Genomic DNA, 22,189 nt, shown 5'->3' with positions numbered 1-22,189 from the left:
GGATTTCCCTTCAGGTTGAGCAGCTTCTCATGAGGATCTGTTCCTGTTCAAACAGTCCCAGCGTCCATCAGATAACCAACATTCATTACCGCACTTTGCTTTCAGAGACTTTGGAGATCAGTGGACGGTGAAGAGCCGGCGGAGCCAATTACAAAGGGTCATGTGTTCGTCGTCCCAAAGAGAACACGAGTGCCATTTTCTTTCCTCCCTCCCTCCCTGTCATTCTTTCCCCTCTGAGGTTTTCATCATGTTGTATTTACACGTCTGACCAAAAGAATCCTATACACAGGAAATGCTTGCGATTGTGAGTTCCTCTCCTCAAATGTGGGGAGGTTTATTTATTGCAACAAACATTCCTGATTCGCACAGGCTCCGCGGCCTGTGCCGAAGCTGCAGGCCTATATTTAGACGTGGCTGCTGCGTGTTTGTGACGATGCTGTCAGGTCTCTGATCTCCTGCAGGTGTCATCAGCTCAGACGAGCTCAGTGAGGACGTCAGGTCTTTGTGCTCACGATGCATCAGTGTCGCAGACGCAGTGACGGCTCATTGTTGACCTTTGAAAGAAAAGGTCAAGATTCACTTTCAGTGAACAAACAGACCGAGCCTGCCGACAGCCGTCAGTCTGCACGACCCAGAACAGAAGAGTCTTTGTGTTTAACTCTTATTTTTAAGAACAAGCAGTCGACCGTCAGCAGGATTATGTAAAAACTACTGGTTGGATTGGATTTTACTGTGAGATGGATGTGATGCAGTTTGATCGATCACGTGTTTATTATTGAATTGATTCTTATTAGAATTATTATTAATGGAAACAACAGGACTTTGTATTAGATATATATTTACACACAGATATGAGATACATCTCAATCTGATCAGTAACACTTTTGTAAAATGGGGTAAAAACACGATTGGACACTGATTCTGAACGATGTCAAAACTCAGCTGTAGGTAACTTCATTACGTTCAGCTGTCAGCTGGGGAAGGAGAGAGCACATTAGTGATTTCAATCATTTTAAGAAAATAAACTGACGAACTGCTCGGACATTATTTTCCTGTCGACCTTGTTTTTACTCCAGGAATCCAAAAGACAAACTTAATGTTTATGAATCAACATGTGAAGCTGTTCGACACCACAGAGCTGATCATGAAATAACTCTTCACCAGGTTTATCAGAGTTTTGAGTTGTGTTGATTAAATTAATTATCCTGAATAGACTAATGTCAGTCTTAAACATCTTCTGACTGTGTCCGAGTCTTTCTGTTCACTCACCACGTTAATGAAACCAGTTAATGAGCTTGTTCTCCTGCAATTGATGCTGATTATTAAATGTAACGTGTTGAGAGTTAAACTTTTTAAACTTTTTAAATAAAACTTTGTTTCTTTTAATGTTGAGTCACTGTAGTTTTGATAATGGTGGAAACTATAAGTACATTTACTCGAATACTGGACTTGAGTCACATTTCATGTGTATCTTGCATTAATTTGAGTAACAATACTAAATATAACCAACAGATGTGTTGACGCTGATTACGATCTGTAGTTCACAATGTGACCAGTAAGACAAGTAGATCAAGTCCATTGTCCTCACTGTTGATTATTCCTGATTATCAATCAAACCAACCGGGACAAACAGTGAAACCTCAGTGATCATAATCTTTAAATCACAGAATAACTGAGGAGCAACTTCACAAATACACATTTCTCTGTTTCTTACAGCTGATGTTTTATTTAAATACCAGTCTGGAGTTTTCCAACAGTTTTCTATTCATTTCTATTTTTAATGAATCACGTTGTCGCTTTATTACCAAACTAAACTTTATTTGCACATGAACTTCAGAGCAGTGTGGAATGTAAAATATCTTGGATTACATCACTGAGTGTAAAACTTCATTCTCATGTTGTACAATTCGTCCAGAGTTCAAGAGACACTACAATCTGTCCTCTTTGGATGAACACATCATTTCATCGTCATGTATGAAGTAAAAAAAAGTTCACATTCCCTAAATATTCTCACGACATTGACAGGATCATTATAAACTTATCAGGCAGTATTTTGGGGGAAGGTGTGTGCAATATAACCACAGTCCTGACAATTACGCATGCGTAAAGATGAATTTAAAAGCCTTCCGGCTGCTCCCTGTCGTTGTCTGATCGTTTCTGTGGATGAAGAAGGTGGCAGAGGTCCTGAAATAAGAAGACGTGGAGGAACATGTCTCATTGGGACGAAGCAGGTAAAGCTTTAAAGACTTTACAGCTTCAGGCGTCCGTGCGTAAAATACACTGGAGTCTGGATTCATGGTGGTACTCATTTGAAATGCAGTACTTTGTCTGGGTAGGTGAGTGACAGGTAAGAGGAGAGGGGGAATCCCACCTGGTGCAAGTGATGTGGTCGAGCACCGAGGACCAGAGACGAACTGAAACCTGGGTTCTCTGCGCACGTGTCCGGGGACAAACCGAGGAGGCTGCCGCGCGTATCGCCGTCATTTTTCGATAAGATGCTGTCGATGCTAAAACCTTTCGATTTGTCCCGGCTCGCAACGTTTCCTTTCGGACTCTCCGGCGCAGGTGCAGCCAAGTTAGTGTTTCCTGCGCAGCTGACGGCGCACAGCGGACCTCTGTCTCTCTCTCTACCGCTGAACGCGAACCTCCTCTCCTCTGTCTCCCAGCGGAAGGATGCGCCGAGGAGGTGCGCGCCGTCCATCCACAAAGCGGCGTGTCTCGGAGCGGGACACGGCTCGGGCTGCGGTTCCAGCCTCCTGTCGGTGGATGAACCGGGGAGAACTCTCAGTCTGTGCAGGGGACTCTGTGGCGGCTCCGCCTGGTTAATCTCGACCAGAACAGACTTCGTGTCTGCTTGAGTCTCCATCCTCTCCGCCTCCTGCCTCGCTGGTGCCTTTGTCATCTCCGAGCCAGTGTGATGTTTCATGGAGGTCTGAGGGGCCCTGGGTGGCCCCGGGCCCTTGGTGCGCTTGTGTCCAGCGGCTCTGGAGTCCAAAGCCTCCTGGTGACTCTTCGCCTTCCTCTTCCTCCGCCGGTAGTTCCCGTTCTCAAACATATCCAGACACTTGGTGTCCAGCGTCCAGTAGCTGCCCTTGCCCGGCCGGCCCTTCTCTCTGGGCACCTTGATGAAGCAGTCGTTCAGGGACAGGTTGTGTCGGATGGAGTTCTGCCAGCCCTGCTTGTTGTCGTGATAGAACGGGAACCGGTCCATGATGAACTGGTAGATGCCGCTGAGCGTTGCGCGCTGCTCCGGTGCGCTCTTGATGGCCATGGCGATGAGCGCGATGTAGCTGTAGGGCGGCTTCTGCGGAGGCTCCTGACCGGACACGAAGCTCAGGGCGGCGGGCACGACGCCTCCACTGTCCCGCCCGTACAGGTAGATGAGCGGGGGGGCGGAGAGGCTCAGAGCCGAGGCCGGCACTCCGAGCGGCGGCAGGCGGCCGTGGTACAGAGCCATGACGCCGAGGAGGCTGGGATGTGTCCCGGGGAAAGTGGAGCCTGCTCCCGGAGCTCCTCTCCTCCACTGACTGACTCTCCGGCCTCATGAGGCCCCAGGAAAATGTTAATAATTGCGGTGCGTTTGCTGTGTTATGTTGACTTTGCACCGGGGAATAAATCGTCCATCATAAACACTGTGGTTCTCAGCCCACCCACATTAATTAAAATTTCATTGCGCTGAAACTCCCCGGTGCACCACCCCCCCTCCTCCTCCTCCGCCCAGCAGCCAATCAGGTGGCGTGTTCTGCCCTCGTGTGTTTATAGAATTAGTCGCTTGATAAGTTCGCCCACCCACAGAGAATCAAGCTGTGTTTATTTGGAAAAATTTCCGGGCACCCAATACATAAACTCACTGATGTGCTGTTTGAAATATCACGTCCACCCCTGACGCGGAGAGTCGCTCACACAGAGAGAACAAGCAAACACTGAGAGGGGCATGCTGGGAGTCTCTGCAGAGTCAAAACAAAAGTGTAGAAAAGAGAAAGAAGAAGAAGAAGAAGAGGAGGAGGAGGAGGAGGAGGAGGAGGAGGAGGAAGAGGAGACTTCATCCGGTCAGAGTGGAACACATCAGAGGAGCAACAGACAAACAAACATCAAACACTTTGTCCCAAAACCTGAGGAGAACAGACACGATGATGATGATGATGATGATGATGATGATGATACTGATAATAACAGTAACAATCATCTCCACATTAATTGTATTATATCGACCTATCACAGGCCTACAGCTATAAACTCATCTGTTATATTATATTTTATGAAATGTTTCTTTACAAAAGCTTTTAAAATGTCATTTATTTTTCATATTTAATTTATCCACAGATTCAGCAACACAATAACATAGAACCTCAGATTACATAACATTACTATCAGTCATTACAACAGAATTAAATAGCAATCTAACTATCTATCTATCTATCTATCTATCTATCTATCTATCTATCTATCTATCTATCTATCTATCTACTTATCAATCCGTCTGTTTGTCCAGTGCATTCATTGACTATATGATGTGAATTTCTGACATAGTGACATGGAGATATCTTGTCGACCTTTGACCCCTTAGCTCATCATCACCATCACCATCATCACCATCATCATCATCACCATCACCACCATCATCACCACCATCATCACCATCATCATCACCATCATCATCATCATCACCATCACCAGGCTTAAATTCCAGATATTCACCGTTTCGAGCTGCTTGTCTCTTTCCATCCCTGCCCGTCACGGATGGGTCGACCTGTCTCACTATCTGTGGCTCTGAATCGCTCGCTTCAGGCCTGGGTGGTCGTCGCCTGAATCAACATGTTTGATGAAATGTTTCCCAAATAAATTCCTGACGATTCACGCTTGATTTTCTGCAAACACACGGATACATCACATGTTAATCTGATCTCAGAAACCCTCGTGTGACATGACAGTGTTTTATGTTCCTGTGAGACGCTGCAGGACTGCGCTGCCTTACAAGGACAAACACGAATCCTGTGTTATTTGTGTGTGTGAGCATGATGCTTTATATTATGTATTTTCCTGTTTATAGGTCAATGGAGGATTATAACAACTTTACAAGTGCACACAGCTGGCTCCTGCTTACATTAGGGGTTTGGAGCTTTCAGTGGATAAACTCAGAAGTCGCTTTTTTCCCTGTTTCTCTCTCAGCAGACGGTGATTCATTAACAAATAAACTAAACTAACATGCAAGAGACGTGGACGAGTCACAGCGAGCAGCTTTTGACTTTTCTCACTGGAAAATTCTTTCCTTCCAAGTCCTTAAGCCTCGTCTCTAATGAAGCCTAATAACTTCATCCCACTGACGGTGCTTTAAGTTACAAACTCCATGATGTAAATCAACATCTGATATTATTTGACGCAAAAAATTATTTTCTCTCACTGAAAATACCACAAGTTTTGAAAATGCCAATATTTAACTTTTACAAAGTTTGACATGAGATCAGAAGTTGTTTTTATTCAGTGGATCTTTGTAAAAGTTTCCACCTCAAATTAAGTTTGTTGCTTTCAAACCACAGACGATAAATAAAGACGGACGACGCTTCTCCACTTCCTCCCACTTACCGCAATGAAGCCAGAATATCTCTGAGACTAACGCTGCCATCTTCAGCCGATCACGTCACTTGGAGTCTGAGCTGTCAATCATGACCGTGTCTATATCCTCACATATCTCATGAAAACGAAACTGACCAGAAACACTTGAACAAACATCAGTGAGATAAGAACGACCTGAAATGACAGAAACCATCTGATAACATGGAGGAGGAAGGGTCCATGAGCTATACTGCATCCAGACAGCAGGGGGCGATCAAGGGGATTTGACCTCACTTTCGCAGCTGTTACCTTTGTTTACAGTTTATGCTCCAAACTCAGCAGGTAAAATAAGATTTCTTCTCAAACGTGTGGAAACTGAGAATCATCATCTCGTGTCTGAATCTCCCTCACTGAGAAAAATCATCAAATAACTCTGACCTTCAGAATAAAAGCAGCAGCAGCTCCATGTTAGTGACGTGAAATGTTGAGATTTTAACCTGGAGTCTAATTTAATTACAATTCACTGTAAACGTTTCTCATCTCATTTCATACGTGTGTGTGTGTGTGTGGTCTCTCAGTGACGCCTTGTGGACACGCAGCACATTTCTCTCAGTGTGACTGTGATGACTTCAATGAATTTCCTGCAACAGAAAACATCCCATAATTAACAGGAGATTTAAATATGTTTTAAGTCTCATAGTTTATTTAAAACAAAGAAGTAAGTCAAGTAAAAAAGTAGATTTTTTTTTCTCAGTGCTTTAAACACAACATGTAAAAACAAACTCAGCTTTAAAGAACAAATGGAAGAAGAACGTGAGTTGTCTCTGAACGAGTGGAAGCTACAGTGACGTGACCTTGGTGCGGTCAGAGGTCGCGGACTCGTTGAGCGGATTCTCTCTCGTCTTTGGAACCAGATACTTCACCGCCCAGTGCAGCAGAGACTCACTGACTGTGAGTCCACTGAAGTCCTGCAGATTCTGTCCCGACACTTGATAAGAGTAAGAGAACTGTCCGCCGCTGCTGTGAACTGTGGGAGTTTTCCTCCAGACGCTTCCTGCACTTTGACCCTTTGTGTGAGCGCCGCTCTCTTCAGCCCAGAGGCTGGCCTGTGTGTCAAAGAGCCAAGATGGAGGGTTCCCGCTCCCCTGAGCGTCCCCCCTCTGCTCCTCCACTGCAGCTTCTGGTGCCGCCTCACGTCTCCGTCTCTTCCCGTACTGTCCATCATCAGGTGTGTCCTTCACCCAAATCTCACCTTCTCCGTCCTCGGCGAGGTGATTTTGTTGAGCTGTGCGGGTGCAGCGCTCGTCTGCGGCGGGCAACGCGTCCGCTGGTCTGGAGACCGGTTCTGGTGGACTCACAGGAGATGACGATGACGTCTCAGGGAGGCTGGTCGAACATGGCGGTTGCTGGTATGGTGGGAAGTAGCTGTGTTCTCCCTTGCTGTGCCCTGTTGTCTCCTGGCCGGGGACAGGAAGCTGCGTGCTGGTCAACATGGCAGCGTGGTCGGGCTCTGATTCAGTGGCGGTGGGCGTGTGCTGAGTGCTTGCTGGCGTTGCTTCTGGGGACTCATCAGAGAATGAGGATGTGCACGGTGGAGGATAAATGTCCCACGGGTTGGTTAAAAAGGTGATGTGGCTGTCAATCACGTGTGTGGTTACGTCCTCTTGATCCACAGGGGGAGGGGAGACCTCGTTGGCGTTTGTCTCTCCCGCTGCTGGCGTGGAACTCGTCGACCCTGCATCCTCACTGGGAGGCTGCGTGGTCTCTGGGGGGGGTGGCGGTGGATCTGTCTCTGTGTCCTCAGGAGCAGCGGAGAGCTCAGTCCTGCTGCTGACATCAGGTGGCGTGTGCAGCCGCAGAGCCTCCTCCTCTGGGAGGAGCAGAGACTTCACAGGGACGATGAAACGCTTCACTGCTTTGTATCTCACCCTGTCCACGTCCCAGCTGGTGGCGGTGAAGGAGCCCGGGTGGGTGGGCAGCGGGGTGTCAGCGGAAGTGGAGGGCTGCGGGCTGCTCGCTGCCAGCAGCCTCTCCCGAACATCATCCAGCACCGTCTGCACACAGTCGTGCTGCCACTCCCCCAGCAGCTCCGACAGGTCGAACCCGCCCTGGCTCCTCTGAGAGTCCAGCAGCTCCGGGCCCTGCAGCGCCCTCCACGTCTGGCAGATCTTCTGCCGGACGGAGGGCAGGGAGGTGCAGCACGGGGTGTTGTCTCTGACCGGACCCGCTGCAGTGGTGGCCAGCTCCCCCACCGACAGGAAGAACCTGCACCGGACCTGCTGGGGGGCCACGTGAAACTGGAGCCGGTAGTCCCGGACGCACACGGTGGTGTTGACCAGGCTGGTGACGCACTCGCGGTCCTCCTGCTCCTGGAGATGCTCCCAGGCGGAGGCGGTGAGGACGGCGGGGAGCTGCAGCGCCCCGTCGGACAGGAAGAGGAGCCCGGTGAGTCCCTCGGAGCTCAGAGCCTGGGACTGAGACATCTGACCCACCCCGATCACATGAGCCTTCAGCCGGCCGCCGTCGCTGCTCCCCTCCCGGCTGCCATAACCCAGGATCAGGGTCTCTATCCACGGAGTCAGCTGGTTCCGAGCAGCGCGAGGCATGTTTGGATCTGCACACTGTGCGTCGTCTGTAAGGGTCCGTCAGGAAAACTTCGACGGACGCTCAAAGGTTCCCACGTCACAACATTTCCGCTGGAGACAGAAAAACACATCACGTTATAATTTTATATTATTGTTGTTGTTGTTATTATTATTATATATGATTATATTACTTTATTGGTTAACGAGATGTATTTTGGTTCTATCGTTGGAAGATGCGCAAAAAATAAGTAAATAAGTCTTAATTTAGCTAGCATAGCATGTTAGCACAACAATGGCACAGCATTATACCTGATTCACAGACGCAGTTGCGCTCTGACCTTTGCGTAATCCTGCGTAAAGTGTCTGAATATTTACGTTAGTTTCAGAATTCAACGGCGAGATAACAACGGTAGAAGGAAGTAACTCCTTCAAAATAAAAGCACAGAGCTGTTTTTTTTTTTACAGCATGAAAAGAAGATTTATTAATCCGTCCCCACATGATGATGTCATAGAGATAAATTAACTATAATAAATACGAAATCACTAAAATACACAACAACAGCACTTTAGTGGGTCGAGAGGGTGTTGCTCAAACCGGAAACAGCTGTTTAGCGGAATTCTCATCTTCTTGATGCAGCTCGTAGTTTTTTAATAAACTTTATTTACAAGCAAAGACTGACAGAACACACATTTCAAATAAGGACACAAAAAGATCATAATCATAAATAAATAGATCAAGAAATAAAGTGTAAGATTAAAAGTGTGTTTGTTTGTTTCCTTATTCATTTTTTACATTTATACCTTTATTCTGCTGTCAGACTCTGCAGCATCATCCGAAATGAAAAATAAAATACTTCACACTACTTTTACTATCTGAACTGTATATTTGCACTTTACTATATTTATGTACAAACTGATCTTCTTCTTGCTCATACGTCAGCCTGCGCCACTGCACTTTATTTTATAACGTTTATAAACAAACCACTAAAGTGAAACCTGTATGTAATGTTCGTAATGTATTTTTTATTTAATATCATTCTTATTCTATTGCCTTTATTTTAAAAAATCCTCTAGCCCACCTCATCCTGACCTGCCTGCTGCTGTAACAACTGCATTTCCCTGGTGTGTGTCAATAAAGGTTTATCTCATCTTATCTTATCTTATCTTATTTATACTTGTGTCAGTTTTTGTCCCTTTATGGAACATGAACAGAAAACAAAAGCACAAAATGAATCCACAGAAGAAATAAGGTTCTCACATCTGGTCAGGAAATAAAGTTCCATGACGTCATAAACAAACAGGGCATTTTTCATTGGTTCATATTTTTGCCACATCATGTTATCGCTATCATTGGTGCTATATTTAAAACATCTGTATCTGTGACGTGTTTCTTTGTGCCAGTGAGGGAGAGTCTCTTTATATACAGTCTATGGGGAGAGTCTGTTTTTTCTGATACTTTCTCCGGTTCCGCCTCAGTCCAGGAGGGGGCGGCGGTGCGTCTCCGAGCCGGTTCGCCAGTAAACAGCGGTGCGCGGTGAAGAAGAAGCCGCTCCTCCTCAGGTGCTCCTCGGTTCTTCTGCACAGATTCAAACTTCACCTGCGAACAACAACCAGAGCGGAACTGCTCCGTCCTCAGGTGAGAAACCGGAACTGGTCTCAGCCGAACAACGCGATGACACAACTTTCAAACTCAAACTGCAAAACAACAACACCAGAGTGCGTTCGTGTGTTTCTGTGATTCAGCCGAACACGCAGCGTTAGCTCAGCTTGGCCTCACGCTAACTCACCAAACTCTGACCAGCTGCTAAGCTAACTGTGCCAACGGCGCTGCAGAAGAGGTGCTCTGTGTCCAGATGTTATGCTAACTGGCCTAGCCTCCACGCACCAAACCTCGTTTGGAAATCTGCCAGTTGTAGGATTCTGTTGATCGTCCAGGTGAGTCACTGAGCTCAGGGTCGGAGCTCGGGCGTGTCAGTCTGAGGGTGTGGACTCTTCGGGGCCTGGTTCCTGTGAAGGTGCGGTTTCCACCGGATTGTCACGGAGTCCGCAGGAGTTGAACATGTGACCTGCTGCTGTTTCTGGAAGACTCATCCTGGAAGCTTCTTCAGCTCTAGCTCTCCAGGTTTATTTGTCACGTGAGCACAGGGTCACCAGAGCTAAGATGAGAAGAACGTGCAGTGGTTAAAATTAAAAACAAAGGTAGAAGGAGTTCAGTCAAATATCAAACCTAAGTAAAACCAGATGCCTCTCCTTCAATCTGGATCAACTGAGTAATGGGAGGTTTCAGGTATTAGACCTCAGTGCGTCTGTACCCATGTTGAGAGTCGTCATGTTCGAGTCCCACCGGTTTGTGGGTTGTTGTCGTTACTGAGTCAAAGTGTGAATGGCTGTTTGATACCGGTTCAACACAAAGACTCTGTTTACTCACTTACCTCCAGCAAGACTCAGCCGTCAGACAGGGGTGAGAACATAACCTCCTCAGCAGAGGTAATGAAGTTAGGCTTCATGTCTCACTTTATTTTATTCACACTGCAATAATCATTATTAGTTTTTATCTATAAGTTCATCTCAATGGTGGAATATACTGCGTGTAACGTGTACATATATATATGTACATTGTTTATCCACTGACCAGGAGCAGTATCATCTTTTCATTGTATTTTGTACTTTTTCTATCCATCTGTTTCTATTCTCTGTTTTCTGTAAACAGGAGTGAACAGAACCACTCCGGCTGACATGCCCGACTCGAGCGAGCCCGGATCGAGGGTTTCAGACCCGCAGCATTCACAGAAGCTGCTCCGAGTCCTTCGCACCTTCTGGCAGGAGAAGAGTTTCCACGATGCTCTGCTGGTGGTGGATGGAGAGGAGCTTCCTGTCCAGAAAAACATCCTGGCTGCTGCTAGTCCCTATATCAGGTCAGAATCTGTGTTGGCACCAGGTCCAGTCACTGACCGGATATGTTCAGAGCATTTGTCGTCTTTGTCCAAAATGTTAAAGCAGCATCGTGGGTGTGTCCACGATAAGAGCTTTCAGCTCTTTCCATTTTTTAAAAATAACATGTTCTGTCATTGTGTGTTGATTATTTCCTGTTAGGACCAAACTGAACTACAACCCCCCAAAGGAAGATGGGTCTACGTACAGAATCGAGCTGCAGGGAGTCTCCATGGCAACCATGAAACAGATCCTCGACTACATCTTCAGTGGTGAAGTGAGTGTGGAGTTTTAAAAAAAACAAAAGGTGACGTGTTTTAGGTGTCGTAGGAATTGTTTCCTGCCCATCCTCACCCTGTGTGTGTGTGTGTGTGTGTGTGTGTGTGTGTGTGTGTGTGTGTGTGTGTGTGTGTGTGTGTGTGTGTGTGTGTGTGTGTGTGTGTGTGTGTGTGTCGTACACCCACAGATCACTCTGAGTGAAGAGACCATCCAGGACATGGTGCAGGCGTCCGACCTGCTCCTCATGACCGACCTCAAGTCGCTGTGCTGTCAGTTCTTAGAGAGCTGCATCACCGCCGAGAACTGCATCGGCATCCGACTCTTCTCTCTGCACTACTGCCTCTACCACGTCCACTACGCCGCCACCGAGTTCCTGCAGACGCATTTCCGTGATGTGGTGCTCACCGAGGAGTTCAGGGAGCTGCCCCGGGACCGGCTCGGCGAGGTGCTCGCCATGGAAAAGCTGAACGTGGGCAACGAAAAGCACGTGCTGGAGGCTGTGGTGCGGTGGTTCGCACATGACCCAGAGGATCGCAGGGTGAGTTACGGGAGTACAGTTCAGGTGCAGGGATGCAGTGAGATGTAGGGAGAGACGGTGAAAAATGCAGACGGGTGAGTTTTGCTGATTAGAAATACTGAAGGACTGAAACCAAACCCTAAATGGGAATATTTTTCAACATCAAAATTTGCTTTAATAAAAAACAGACATTGCTGGACGATCTCATCAGAGCAGTCAGTCAAATCACAGCTAAGTTAGTTTAAACACTGAGTGACGTTGATGTTGAGTTAATTAAAGATATAACAGGTCGTGGTCATTAGAGTTTTGTTAACTAAAAGGTTTGTTCGTTAGTTGTCTCATCGTCATATGTTTTTTGTAAACTGTGTATGACGCTGCAGATTTGGCTGATTAAAATCAGACCTTCACATTTATGCAGATTTGAAGTTCACGCTGATGAAGAAGACGACTCAAAACAAACAGAGAATCTAATAATGGAGTTTTGTATCTCAGGGTAGAATGATGACTGTTTAAGTTCAGGTCTGTTTGATCCATAGAACCCAAAGTGATTCTGATTTTATTTCTTTGTAGGTTCACATGAAGGAAGTGATGTCTTCAGTTTGGCTGCAGGCTCTGGACCAGAGCTACCTGAGAGAGCAGGTACAGTGAGCTGCACATTTGAAGCAACACCATGTAACCTTCACTGAGCAACAGCGCCCCCTGCAGCCACCTGTGATTAACTCTGTTGGTTCTGTGTGAAGAGGTGGAACGTGCTTTGTAATGTTATCAACAGTATCACAAAGTGTTTCACATTAACTTACCTCCGCGTGTTGCATGGTATCCCATCAGGCCTTGGGGGAGCCTCTGATGAGGGAGGTGATCAGAGAGCACTGTCAGGCCGTGCTGGGGGACGTTCAGCCGCAGGGTGAGGCTATACTCGCCGCCTTCAAACCCAGAGGTTACTCCGAGTGTATCGTCCTCGCCGGAGGAGAGGATCGCAAGTGAGTTCATCTGTTTTTATCGTTTATATTTCTGTTTAGATTCATTATAATTATTATTATTATCATAACCTTTTAAGTTTAGCAGTGAAATTTATTGTCCATAAAAACTTCCCCATGAGAACTAAGTATCGTTTATTATTTACAGATTATATTCTCAGAATGATCATTAGGAACAGTTTTAATGCAGAGTGATCTTTGATTTTCGTGTGAATCACTGTCAGAGAAAAGTATTTTACTTTGAAATGTCACAAACTGGTGCTGCAGTCCTCCTCATCGACATCCTGTTTGCACTGATGGTTTTCGTCCCGAACAGAAGCAGGAAGCCGACCGCCACGACGCGCTGCATGTGTCCGCTCTACGACAGCAACAGACAGGCCTGGATCGAGCTGCAGGCCATGAGCGTCGCCCGCCTCGGCCACGGGGTGGTTACTGCCGGTCAGAAAACTCACCTCCCGTCCTGAATCAGGTAGAACTAAGATACTTCCTGTTTAGCGGTCGGTGATGATGATGATGTTTTCCGTCCGTCAGAGGGATTTCTGTTCGTGATGGGCGGAACAGATGAGCACAACACAGTCCTGGACTCTGGAGAGAAGTACGACCCTGACTCCAACACCTGGAGCCCCATACCCCCGATGCTTCAGGTATCTTCACCTCTTTCTGTAACCGAACATTATTATTTACTGATAGATGAAGATTTTTTTAAACTTGGCAATACTGTATTTCTATCACTTGTTTTCTTACATATTAAATATTTGATGTTTACTCATTTCTTCTTTTAGAAATTAAATGTGCTGCTGTTAATTAGCAGCTCATCACAAGAAACACTTTGCTGCAGCCATGTTACAGTTTGAGCTTTTTACATCTCATTCAAACACCACTAGGTGTCAGTATTGATGCGATGGCAGTTTCATGTGGAAGATTTGAGTCACTACTCACTCTGTAGTGCACTCATTGTTACCCATAATGCATCATGAAAGATACTGGACATCCAATGGTCACTAACTGAGTGACATCTCCCATCATGCATGTAAAGATGACCATCCAGTATGTTTTTTAAGTATTAGTATTAAGTGTAAAATATTTTTTGTTAATTGGTTTTGGGACTTTCCACCGGCTGTGGTAATCCTGTGACAATGACATTATTACCCACGCAGAGAAAATGTGCAGAGAAGTAAATAGAACTGTGGTGTAATTCACCAGGTATTAAAATGAGTCTCCACCGACCACATGAGATCAAATCTTACGCACACGCTCTCTTTGCTATTTGCAAAAAGACGTCCTTGAATTTTTCTCTGAGAAAATAAAACATCTCACAAAGTTGAAGAAGGTAAAAAAAAATAATAATCTGCACCACAACATAATGAGTTCTATCCTGACCCAGACCACATCCTGCCATTACGTTTATTTGACCTTTGTTGAAATGATGATGAAGAACATTGTCAGCATCCGCCACACTGAGCAGAGATGTTGACGTCGTAAACAGACCTCGTCTATTTCCGGATGTGAATCTTCCCATGAGGTTTTAATTCTACGCAGCGAGACACCATCGACACGTGGAAACGATTGTTGGATGGTTTTTCTTTAAATCTTTTTATGTCATAAACATGCCAAGAAGAAAATATGACCGTCCGTATAAAGCGTCACATTTGTTGAGTCGTGCGAGACGTTCATGAGAGCGAGATGAGCGAGATGATTCCGTCATGAGAGTGAGGGTCAGGAGAATCTAAAGTTTGACAAGGCAACAACCAGAGAGTCGTCTACCTCATACAATGATCCTACAGGCGAAAAGAAAAACTGGTGATCGTCGACAAAAATGTGACAAATTCAGGAAAGTTATTATTTGAACATGTGGGACGTGGCTATAGTTTGATCGTCATGTCACTGATCTGTGCAGGCTCGTCAGAACTTTGGCGTGGTGGAGCTGGACGGCCTGATCTACGTCCTGGGAGGAGAGAACAAGGAAACGGAGCTGATCACCGTCGAAGCGTTTGACCCTCACTTCAATACGTGGAAGTTGCAGACCAGCATGACCATGATCCGCAAGGTGAAGCACACACTCGTGTCATTCGTCGTGAACACTTTAAAGTGTGAAATCAAAAGTATGAACCTCAGGCCACACACTGTGACATCGGTCTGTCTCCCCCTGCAGGTCGGCTGCTACGCCTCCATGAATAAGAAAATCTACGCCATGGGAGGGGGCTCCTACGGGAAGCTGTTTGACTCTGTCGAATCTTTTGACCCCAAAACTCAGCAGTGGACTGGCCTCTGTCCTCTGAAAGAGAGGAGGTAAACACAGCCAGTGATCGTTCTGAGCAGCACGACAAAGAGGAGCCGTGATTTCATCAGTCGATATCAGTGAAGATGTAGTTTCAAACTGCTTGACTGATCTCTCCGCCTCTCTGTACGCGTTTCTCTTTTGTTGTGACTTCCCACAAATGACACCACAGTCAGACCGACACGTCAGGGTGTTGCTCAGGATGATGAAGTTGCTCAAACGGAAGTTGTTGAGTCACACTGTGAATGATTGTGAGTCATGGACTGTGTTTACATGCACACTAGCATCCTGGATGTTATCAGGGCTTTGAACTCTCCTGCCTTTGTGTTTAAGCAGCTAAACGTTACGTTTCAGTCTCCAGGACGAGCCCCCGTCCCGGCTTTGAGAAGCTGGATCTCCTAATTTGCAGCAACATGTCTGTGAACTTTACCATGATGAGCTGATCCCACCATTCACAGATATCTGCATCCACTGGTTCTCACAAGCCTGTTCAATTCTTTGATATTGTCCCGTCAGGTTTGGTTCGGTGGCGTGTGGCGTCGGACAGGAGCTCTACGTGTTTGGCGGCGTGAGAAGCCAAGAGCCTGACAACCCCGAGCAGAGGCAGATGACGACCTGCAAATCTGAGTTCTACCACGACGACATGAGAAGGTTTGAGTTTGAGTTTCTCTGCATCGTCGACATGTTGAGGGTCAGAGCTCGTTCTGGACCTCGGACACTTCAGTGAAGTGACTCAAGAACCATCAAGGAGATGTGTTGGAGCTCTTGACACGATGACACGGTTTCTTAAAGTTGTAGCACAAAATAGTGAGCAGACCAAGAATATCTGTTTTCACAGGAAACTGATAAAAATACAGTGAAGTTATGTTTTACACGAACGTCCTGACACCTCATGAGAGTTAGAGTGTCGTTCATATGATTCAAAGTCTGGATTCATCTGATCTGTGTTGTTGTGACTGATGCAGGTGGATGTTACTCGACGACCAAAGTCTGTGTATCCAGACCAGCTCGTCCTTCGTCTACGGGGCCGTGCCCATCGGTGCAAGCGTCTATGTGGTGGGAGACCTGGACACTGGTGAGTTAACCACCAGCGTGAATCCGCAGCGCTCTGTCACAGCAACCTCTGAATGTCTGTCTGTGTTTTTTTCCTGCGTCCTCAGGCACAAACTTCGACTACATCCGCGAGTTCCGCCGCAGCACCGGGACGTGGCATCGCACCAAGCCCATGTTAGCCAGCGACCTCTCCAAGACGGCCTGCGCCGCCCTACGCATCGCCAACTGTCGACTGTTCCGCCTTCAGCTGAGCCAGGGCATGTTCCGCATCAGAGTCTGATGTGAGGACGCTGGCTCGCGACCCTGCGTCGTCTCCACGCTCCTCCACTTTTGCACACCGGTACTTTCTCTCTGTTGTAGGAACATAAAGTATTTAATCGCTACACGCTGACGGTCGGGGGGTTAAACGTGAGACCCGTTTCCTTAATGACTCGAAAGGGCAAAAGTTCATCTTTTTAACATTATAGGTTTTGGTGCAATTTTATTTACCTGAATATTTTTTTTTTCTTTTTAACGTGGAATTTGAATTTTAAAAAAAAATCTTTATTTGAATGTATTTTCGTCGTTTTTAATGTTTACAGGTGATCGGTTGGTCGAGGGTTTTTAAACTGAGAACTACACTTGATAAATTATGTGCTGCGTTGTGGAGCAGACGTCATGTCCGGATCTGTTGTGCAGTTCAGTGGTGGACGTAAACGATCCGGACTTTTATAAAGCTTCCACTCGGCACCCTGCGCTCGCACTTACCCCTCCTGTGCTTCGATTCCCTTTGCTCCAGCTTCAGTTCTTCTCCTCACGCTCATGTTGCTTCTGTGCACATGTGGAACATCTGCTCTGATTCTTTCGGTGCAGCTCACAAACCAGCGGGTGACGTCGCAGTGGGATGAAACTGTGGCTTCATTTACACGACTACATTTGTGTTTTAAAACACGTCCAGTCTGCTGCAGATACGTCCACACGTCTGGTTAGAAAAACGTCCGTCTGGATGAACGGAAGATGAAGCAGACGTTCACAACCTCTTGTGATTGGGTCTGTTTGCTCGTGTGGCCTCCACTGAAGTGCTGCTGACCCGGTCGTCTTAGCGAACAGCTGCGGATCAGTTCAGTTCTGTATTTGACAATGAAACCACTTGTTACACGTGGAGGAGACCAGATGTTGTTCCAGTAATCTGATTGCACCGGCAGAACATAGTCGTCTGGATGTAGCCTCGGTCGTCACCTGCACGTGACGCTGTCGCTCATCTGTCAAAGTGACGTCGGGACGAAGAAGACTGATGACAACTTTGTTTTTCATGGTAACAAGAACGATGTCTGGAAAACATCTTGTGATCCTCAGGGGGTCTCAAGTCCTTATTAGGAACCTCCCCTCTTCTCTCTCTCCCCCCTCCCCTTCTCTCTCTCCCCTCCCCTTCTCTCTCTCCCTCCCTCTCTCTCTCCCCCCTCCCCTTCTCTCTCTCTCCCTGAATGAGGATAGAGAAACCACACTGGTCACAGCTCCTCGCTCTTCAGGCAGCTTGTGAACAATGGATGGTTATTATTATTGATGGCCGTAATCCAAGACAAACTCCGCACAGAAACATGGAGCAGCGCCGCAGCAGACACACAGGCGTTGTGTGCACACACACACACACACACACAACACACACACATTCACGCATGCGTGCCTGCGATCTATAGGAGTTCCAAGGTGTAACCAAGGACTTATTATTTTAACCATGTTCGTGTCCCAGCGTTGACCGAGCTGAGTTATTATTTTATCATGACAATGAAGTAACTTTAACGAAGAAGTAAACCGAGAGCTTCTCATGTCACGTTGGAAGAAACGGTAACGACGTCCTGGTGATCAGGTCGTCACGTTCCTGAGCGAGACCAAAAATAACAAAGCGTTGAAATCGCAGGACGTGTTCGTTCAGTTCCCAGCCTCAAGTTTTCACCACATTTTCAGCACAATCGTCACTTTAGTCCTGGACCTCCCGCTGGGGACCATGAAACCAGAAACCTCCGTTAAAACCTGAGCTCTGCAGCAGATTAATCGTGGACGGTGTACAAACTCCAGCTGAGGGGAAAAAAAGGGAACAACAGAAAGTACACCACAGACTAATCCCAGCATGCATTGCACACACTGATTCATCTATACATGAAATGAAAGATGATCTGAGGTTGAAACTCACGAGAGACAGGAAGCGAACGTGTGAGTTTTTGTGACTGTTTCTCTGAACGTTCACTCACCGAATGTTTGCACACCAGCGCCTTTACTTGAGTCAGTTGTTATCATTGTCCGAGCTGCCCGGGCTCATCCCGTTCAGAAATAGACGTCACTGCGAGCGACACCCTCCGAGCTGTCGGATGCGTTTGCTGCCTCTGCGACCTTTGACCTGGCTTTCCAGTCAGTACAGTTTTGGCATCCCCTGACCCCATTTGTTCTGTGTGAGTTACAGCTGCTGCTGTCTGTCCGCAGCTCCTGTGTACACACACACACACACACACACACACACACACACACACACACACACACACACACACAGAGCTCATGGAGTTCTGATACAAATACACCTCATCATATTACAAAGGCAACACACACACACACAGTGTTGGAGCTGAGGTCTCACCAGTGAAGACCAACACCAAGTCTTCACATTGTAAAGTAATGCAACACAAAAACATAATCATGTACACAACAATCATGAACACTACATATATATATCATATATATATATATATATTGCTGCACCAGCTGGAGCCATGTTTGATTGTCAAAGTTTTAACTCCATCCATGTTTCTTACATGTTTTGATTTACGCTAAACGCGACACTTTGTCCAGACGCATGGTTTCTGCTTCGACTCCAGCTTAAATACATGAAATGATTTATTCTCTTGGTGAAGTTGACCAACACGAACGAACGGCCGATCACTGCAGAGTCACGTTCCAGTCGACTGTAACAGAGGAAGATGTAACGTCACCTGATCTTAATTCAAACGTCGTTTGTTGATCTGTTGTATTTTTTTTCATGGTCGATGGTTCACTCTGAATATGTGAGGATGTCGTCGTCTCGCTCTCTCTGAACTCGATGTTGCAGCTTGACTGTGAATGTTGTGCCTCGTATATTTTGCACATTCCATAGTGTCTAATCATTTACAGTAAATACTACAATAAGTTTCTGAGCTGCTCTGTGTCCTAAACACTTGTTCTGACACGAACACCTGATGAGTGTGTGTGTTGTGATACACTGGAAAACACAATAAGGGAAAAATAAAAGCAGTGTAAAGTGGACGAGTGTTAAAGTTAAGTTGTGAAAGACGGAGAGTGAGACTCTGGTTTCAGTTTGTACTTTTGTAACTCGTACGTGAGGAGGTTTTGTAAGATGTCGCCATGAGTGTCACTCAGTTACGTCAAAGGAATTAAAAAAACTAAAGTGTTAAACGGTCTTCTCACTTTTTTCTAAAAATATTTCATCGACATATAATCTGTTACTGACACTTGTACTTTCTGTTGAATACTTTAATCTCATACTTTATACCTCATGTTATACAAAGAAATAATAATATATGTACATTTATGTATATATACATGTGACAGGTTAGATATATAAACACGTACACACAAGCTGAATATGTGTGTGTGTGTAAAGATACGTATATGTAATATTCGGTTGGTTAACTGAGTGTATTAGAAAAGTACATCATATATTAGTTAAAACATTTTATTTCAATCTATAGCCGTTAGAGTTTAGATTACATTCAAATATAAATCCGATCTGATGGTGGCACCAGAGGTCAGGATGTTGATCAGGGTCCATCTGCAGGGGACCATGAATATTCACCAGAAGTCATGTGGAAGTCCAACAGTGAGTTGTCTGTCGTGGACGTTAAACGTCCTGTGGTCCATAACAACCGCACGTTAACGACAGTTGAGTTTGTACCTCAGGAGAAGTTGAGTGAACTTCACACTGACTGTGGATCGTCCAGCGTCTCGCTCTAAGTGAGGGTTCCTCTGATTAGATGTTCATTTTATCAGCAGTTTGTTACGGAGCAGAATGTTCCTCACCGGATACGTCAGGACACGTGTCACAGCCTCAGCTGATGATTAGATTTCCTGACAATTTCTTCTTCTTCTTCTTTTTCTTCTTCTTCTGTTGTCTTGTGTTTTTACATGATGTTCAAAAGTTACACGGACTCACTTTAAATCCTCATTTCTTCAATTTAGTTCATTTTGAAATTGTCTTATTTATAATAGGTTATTTAGGAAAAAACCTCCTGGACATGTGACATTCTGAAATAGACTAAATGAAAATAGACATATGCTGCTAACTCTGTAAATGATGGTCCATTCAGAGTCAAATAGATCAGACAGCTCCGTTTAAAGAACAATTTAAAGAAGCAAATGTCATCAACAAAATCCTTTTCTTTCCTCTGACCTTAAAATATAAACATTTATTTCTAGTTCTAATCCATTTAAACCTTCACATATCTTTGCATTGATTGATATGAATCTTATTCACAAGTTAAATAATTCTGGATTTCCATGTTGTCAAATATTGAATAAAGACATTTCCATTATTTCCTAATGGATGCATCAGTTTGTCTCAGAGAATCATTCTTACCACACTCTGTCTCTGACTTGCAATATCAGGATGACGCGTCCAGTTTGGTCGTCGTGTCATAACTTGTCTCCTGGCAGGAGTGGCGGGGGAGAGGACGATGCTGATGGGGGACGATGGAAACAAGAGGAGAAGATAAAAATCCAGGAGGACGCCTGTGGGACGTCCTGCTGGGAACATGAAGGAACCCCTGGGCTGGTTGTTGTTGTTGGTTGAGCGTCGGGACCGTGGAGATGTGAGACTGAGGCCTGTGATGTCAGATCTCTCACCCTGCCCCCCCCCCCCCCCCCCCGGGATCATTCTTCCGGGAGTTTCAGACGCTGATGTCATCACGTCAGATTTTTCTTTTTCCACAGGCATTTATCTGTATCAGACAATTTTGACCCGAGGGCGACTTTTCAGTTTGGATGTGAAATGTCCGTCAGCTTCTCAAAGACGTAAAGTACGAATAACAACATGGGACCAGTTTTAATGTTTTTAAATAAAACAATATGTGAAATAATAGAAAGAAAACTTGAGTTAACAGAAGTTCAAGAATCGGACGAACAGAAAGTTTGACCCGACCGTGGCTCTGGTTGTAACATCATGTGTTCAACAACATGAGGGATCATCCTCTGGGGGCCTTGAATATCCATATTGAATTTTCACGTGAACATCACTTATTGTTTTACTTTGCTCTGCCGCCCAAACGACTAAAACATTCCTGCCATGTCCAGTTCAACCTGAACCTCAGGTTTCGTTCTGAATACTCAGAGGAACTGGAAGTACTTTGTGTGTAGTTGTGTAGTTGTGTAGTGAGCGGTGAGTAGCATCGCTCCGATCACGTTAAGAAACTGATCCTCACGTTCGGTGACGTTCAAATTAAAGACGAGCAGATTTGAGACAAAGACAAAACCTGATGATTCTGCAGTAAAATACAGAGTGAGGACGTTTGGCCTCACTGACATGACACTGACATGTGTGTGTCTACATGTTTGATTACATGCATGAATCTACACGTGTGTGTGTTTACATGTGTGTGTTGACATGTGTGTGTGTCCACATGTTTGTTTACATGCGTGAATCTACACATGTGTGTGTGTTGACATGTGTGCACCTACCTGTGTGTGTGTTTACATGTGTGTGTCTGTGTGTGTTTAAATGTGTGTATCTACATATGTGCATCTACATGTATGTTTGTTTACATGTGTGTCTAAATGTGTGTGTCTACGTGTGTGTTTAAATATGTGTCTACATGTGTGTGTGTTTACATATATGTTTGTAAATATGTTGTGCATCTATATGTATGTTTGTTTACATGTATGTGTGTCTACGTGTGTGTTTACACGTGTGTTTCTACATGTGTGTGTACGTGTGTGTGTTTAAATGTGTGTTTTTACGTGTGTGTGTCTACATGTGTGTTTAAATGTGTCTCTACGA

General features: G+C 45.6%; 3 protein-coding genes and 1 long non-coding RNA gene across 5 annotated transcripts; 1 reads left to right on the top strand and 3 right to left on the bottom strand.

Annotated features, from left to right (window-relative positions):
• Window positions 1-1,706: 1,706 nt before the first annotated feature.
• foxl1 (forkhead box L1) lies at window positions 1,707-4,309 on the bottom strand. The gene has a single exon (XM_020107941.2). The coding sequence runs from the start codon at window positions 3,455-3,457 to the stop codon at window positions 2,306-2,308; it is 1,152 nt and encodes a 383-aa protein (XP_019963500.2). The 5' UTR covers window positions 3,458-4,309; the 3' UTR covers window positions 1,707-2,305.
• Window positions 4,310-6,234: 1,925 nt separating this feature from the next.
• Window positions 6,235-8,588, bottom strand: acd (ACD shelterin complex subunit and telomerase recruitment factor). Its single transcript, XM_020107937.2, has 2 exons — window positions 8,448-8,588; window positions 6,235-8,249 (listed from the first exon to the last, which is right to left on the bottom strand). The coding sequence occupies exon 2, from the start codon at window positions 8,157-8,159 to the stop codon at window positions 6,393-6,395; it is 1,767 nt and encodes a 588-aa protein (XP_019963496.2). The 5' UTR covers window positions 8,160-8,249; window positions 8,448-8,588; the 3' UTR covers window positions 6,235-6,392.
• Window positions 8,589-9,107: 519 nt separating this feature from the next.
• Window positions 9,108-12,816, bottom strand: LOC138410892 (uncharacterized). The gene is made up of 2 exons (XR_011243530.1): window positions 12,666-12,816; window positions 9,108-10,294 (listed from the first exon to the last, which is right to left on the bottom strand). It is a non-coding gene; the product is annotated as an uncharacterized lncRNA (long non-coding RNA).
• On the top strand, window positions 9,636-19,593 carry gan (gigaxonin). Of its 2 annotated transcripts, none has more exons than XM_020107939.2 (13): window positions 9,636-9,774; window positions 10,849-11,053; window positions 11,232-11,346; window positions 11,536-11,886; window positions 12,436-12,504; window positions 12,694-12,845; window positions 13,159-13,280; window positions 13,374-13,486; window positions 14,740-14,889; window positions 14,995-15,131; window positions 15,637-15,771; window positions 16,086-16,195; window positions 16,281-19,593. In XM_020107939.2, exons 2-13 carry the CDS (start codon window positions 10,875-10,877, stop codon window positions 16,451-16,453), a joined length of 1,806 nt encoding a protein of 601 aa, XP_019963498.1. In that variant the 5' UTR covers window positions 9,636-9,774; window positions 10,849-10,874; the 3' UTR covers window positions 16,454-19,593. The 2 variants fall into 2 exon arrangements, with proteins under 2 accessions (XP_019963498.1, XP_019963499.1); XM_020107940.2 differs by lacking the exon at window positions 9,636-9,774 and adding an exon at window positions 9,937-10,073.
• The last annotated feature ends 2,596 nt before the right edge of the window (window positions 19,594-22,189 follow it).

This window comes from Paralichthys olivaceus, chromosome 7 (genome assembly GCF_024713975.1).
Source record: "Paralichthys olivaceus isolate ysfri-2021 chromosome 7, ASM2471397v2, whole genome shotgun sequence".
NCBI classification, from domain to species: Eukaryota; Metazoa; Chordata; class Actinopteri; order Pleuronectiformes; family Paralichthyidae; genus Paralichthys; species Paralichthys olivaceus.
This window is presented reverse-complemented; position numbering and strand designations above follow the sequence as displayed.

Excerpts from the sequence above, each read along its gene's own strand:
- foxl1 (XM_020107941.2), bottom strand. The coding sequence starts at position 3,457 with ATGGCTCTGTACCACGGCCGCCTGCCGCCGCTCGGAGTGCCGGCCTCG.
- acd (XM_020107937.2), bottom strand. The coding sequence starts at position 8,159 with ATGCCTCGCGCTGCTCGGAACCAGCTGACTCCGTGGATAGAGACCCTG.
- gan (XM_020107939.2), top strand. The coding sequence starts at position 10,875 with ATGCCCGACTCGAGCGAGCCCGGATCGAGGGTTTCAGACCCGCAGCAT. Across the intron at positions 11,054-11,231 it reads GCTGCTAGTCCCTATATCAG|GACCAAACTGAACTACAACC; the intron begins GTCAGAATCTGT and ends ATTTCCTGTTAG. Across the intron at positions 13,281-13,373 it reads CCACGGGGTGGTTACTGCCG|AGGGATTTCTGTTCGTGATG; the intron begins GTCAGAAAACTC and ends TCCGTCCGTCAG.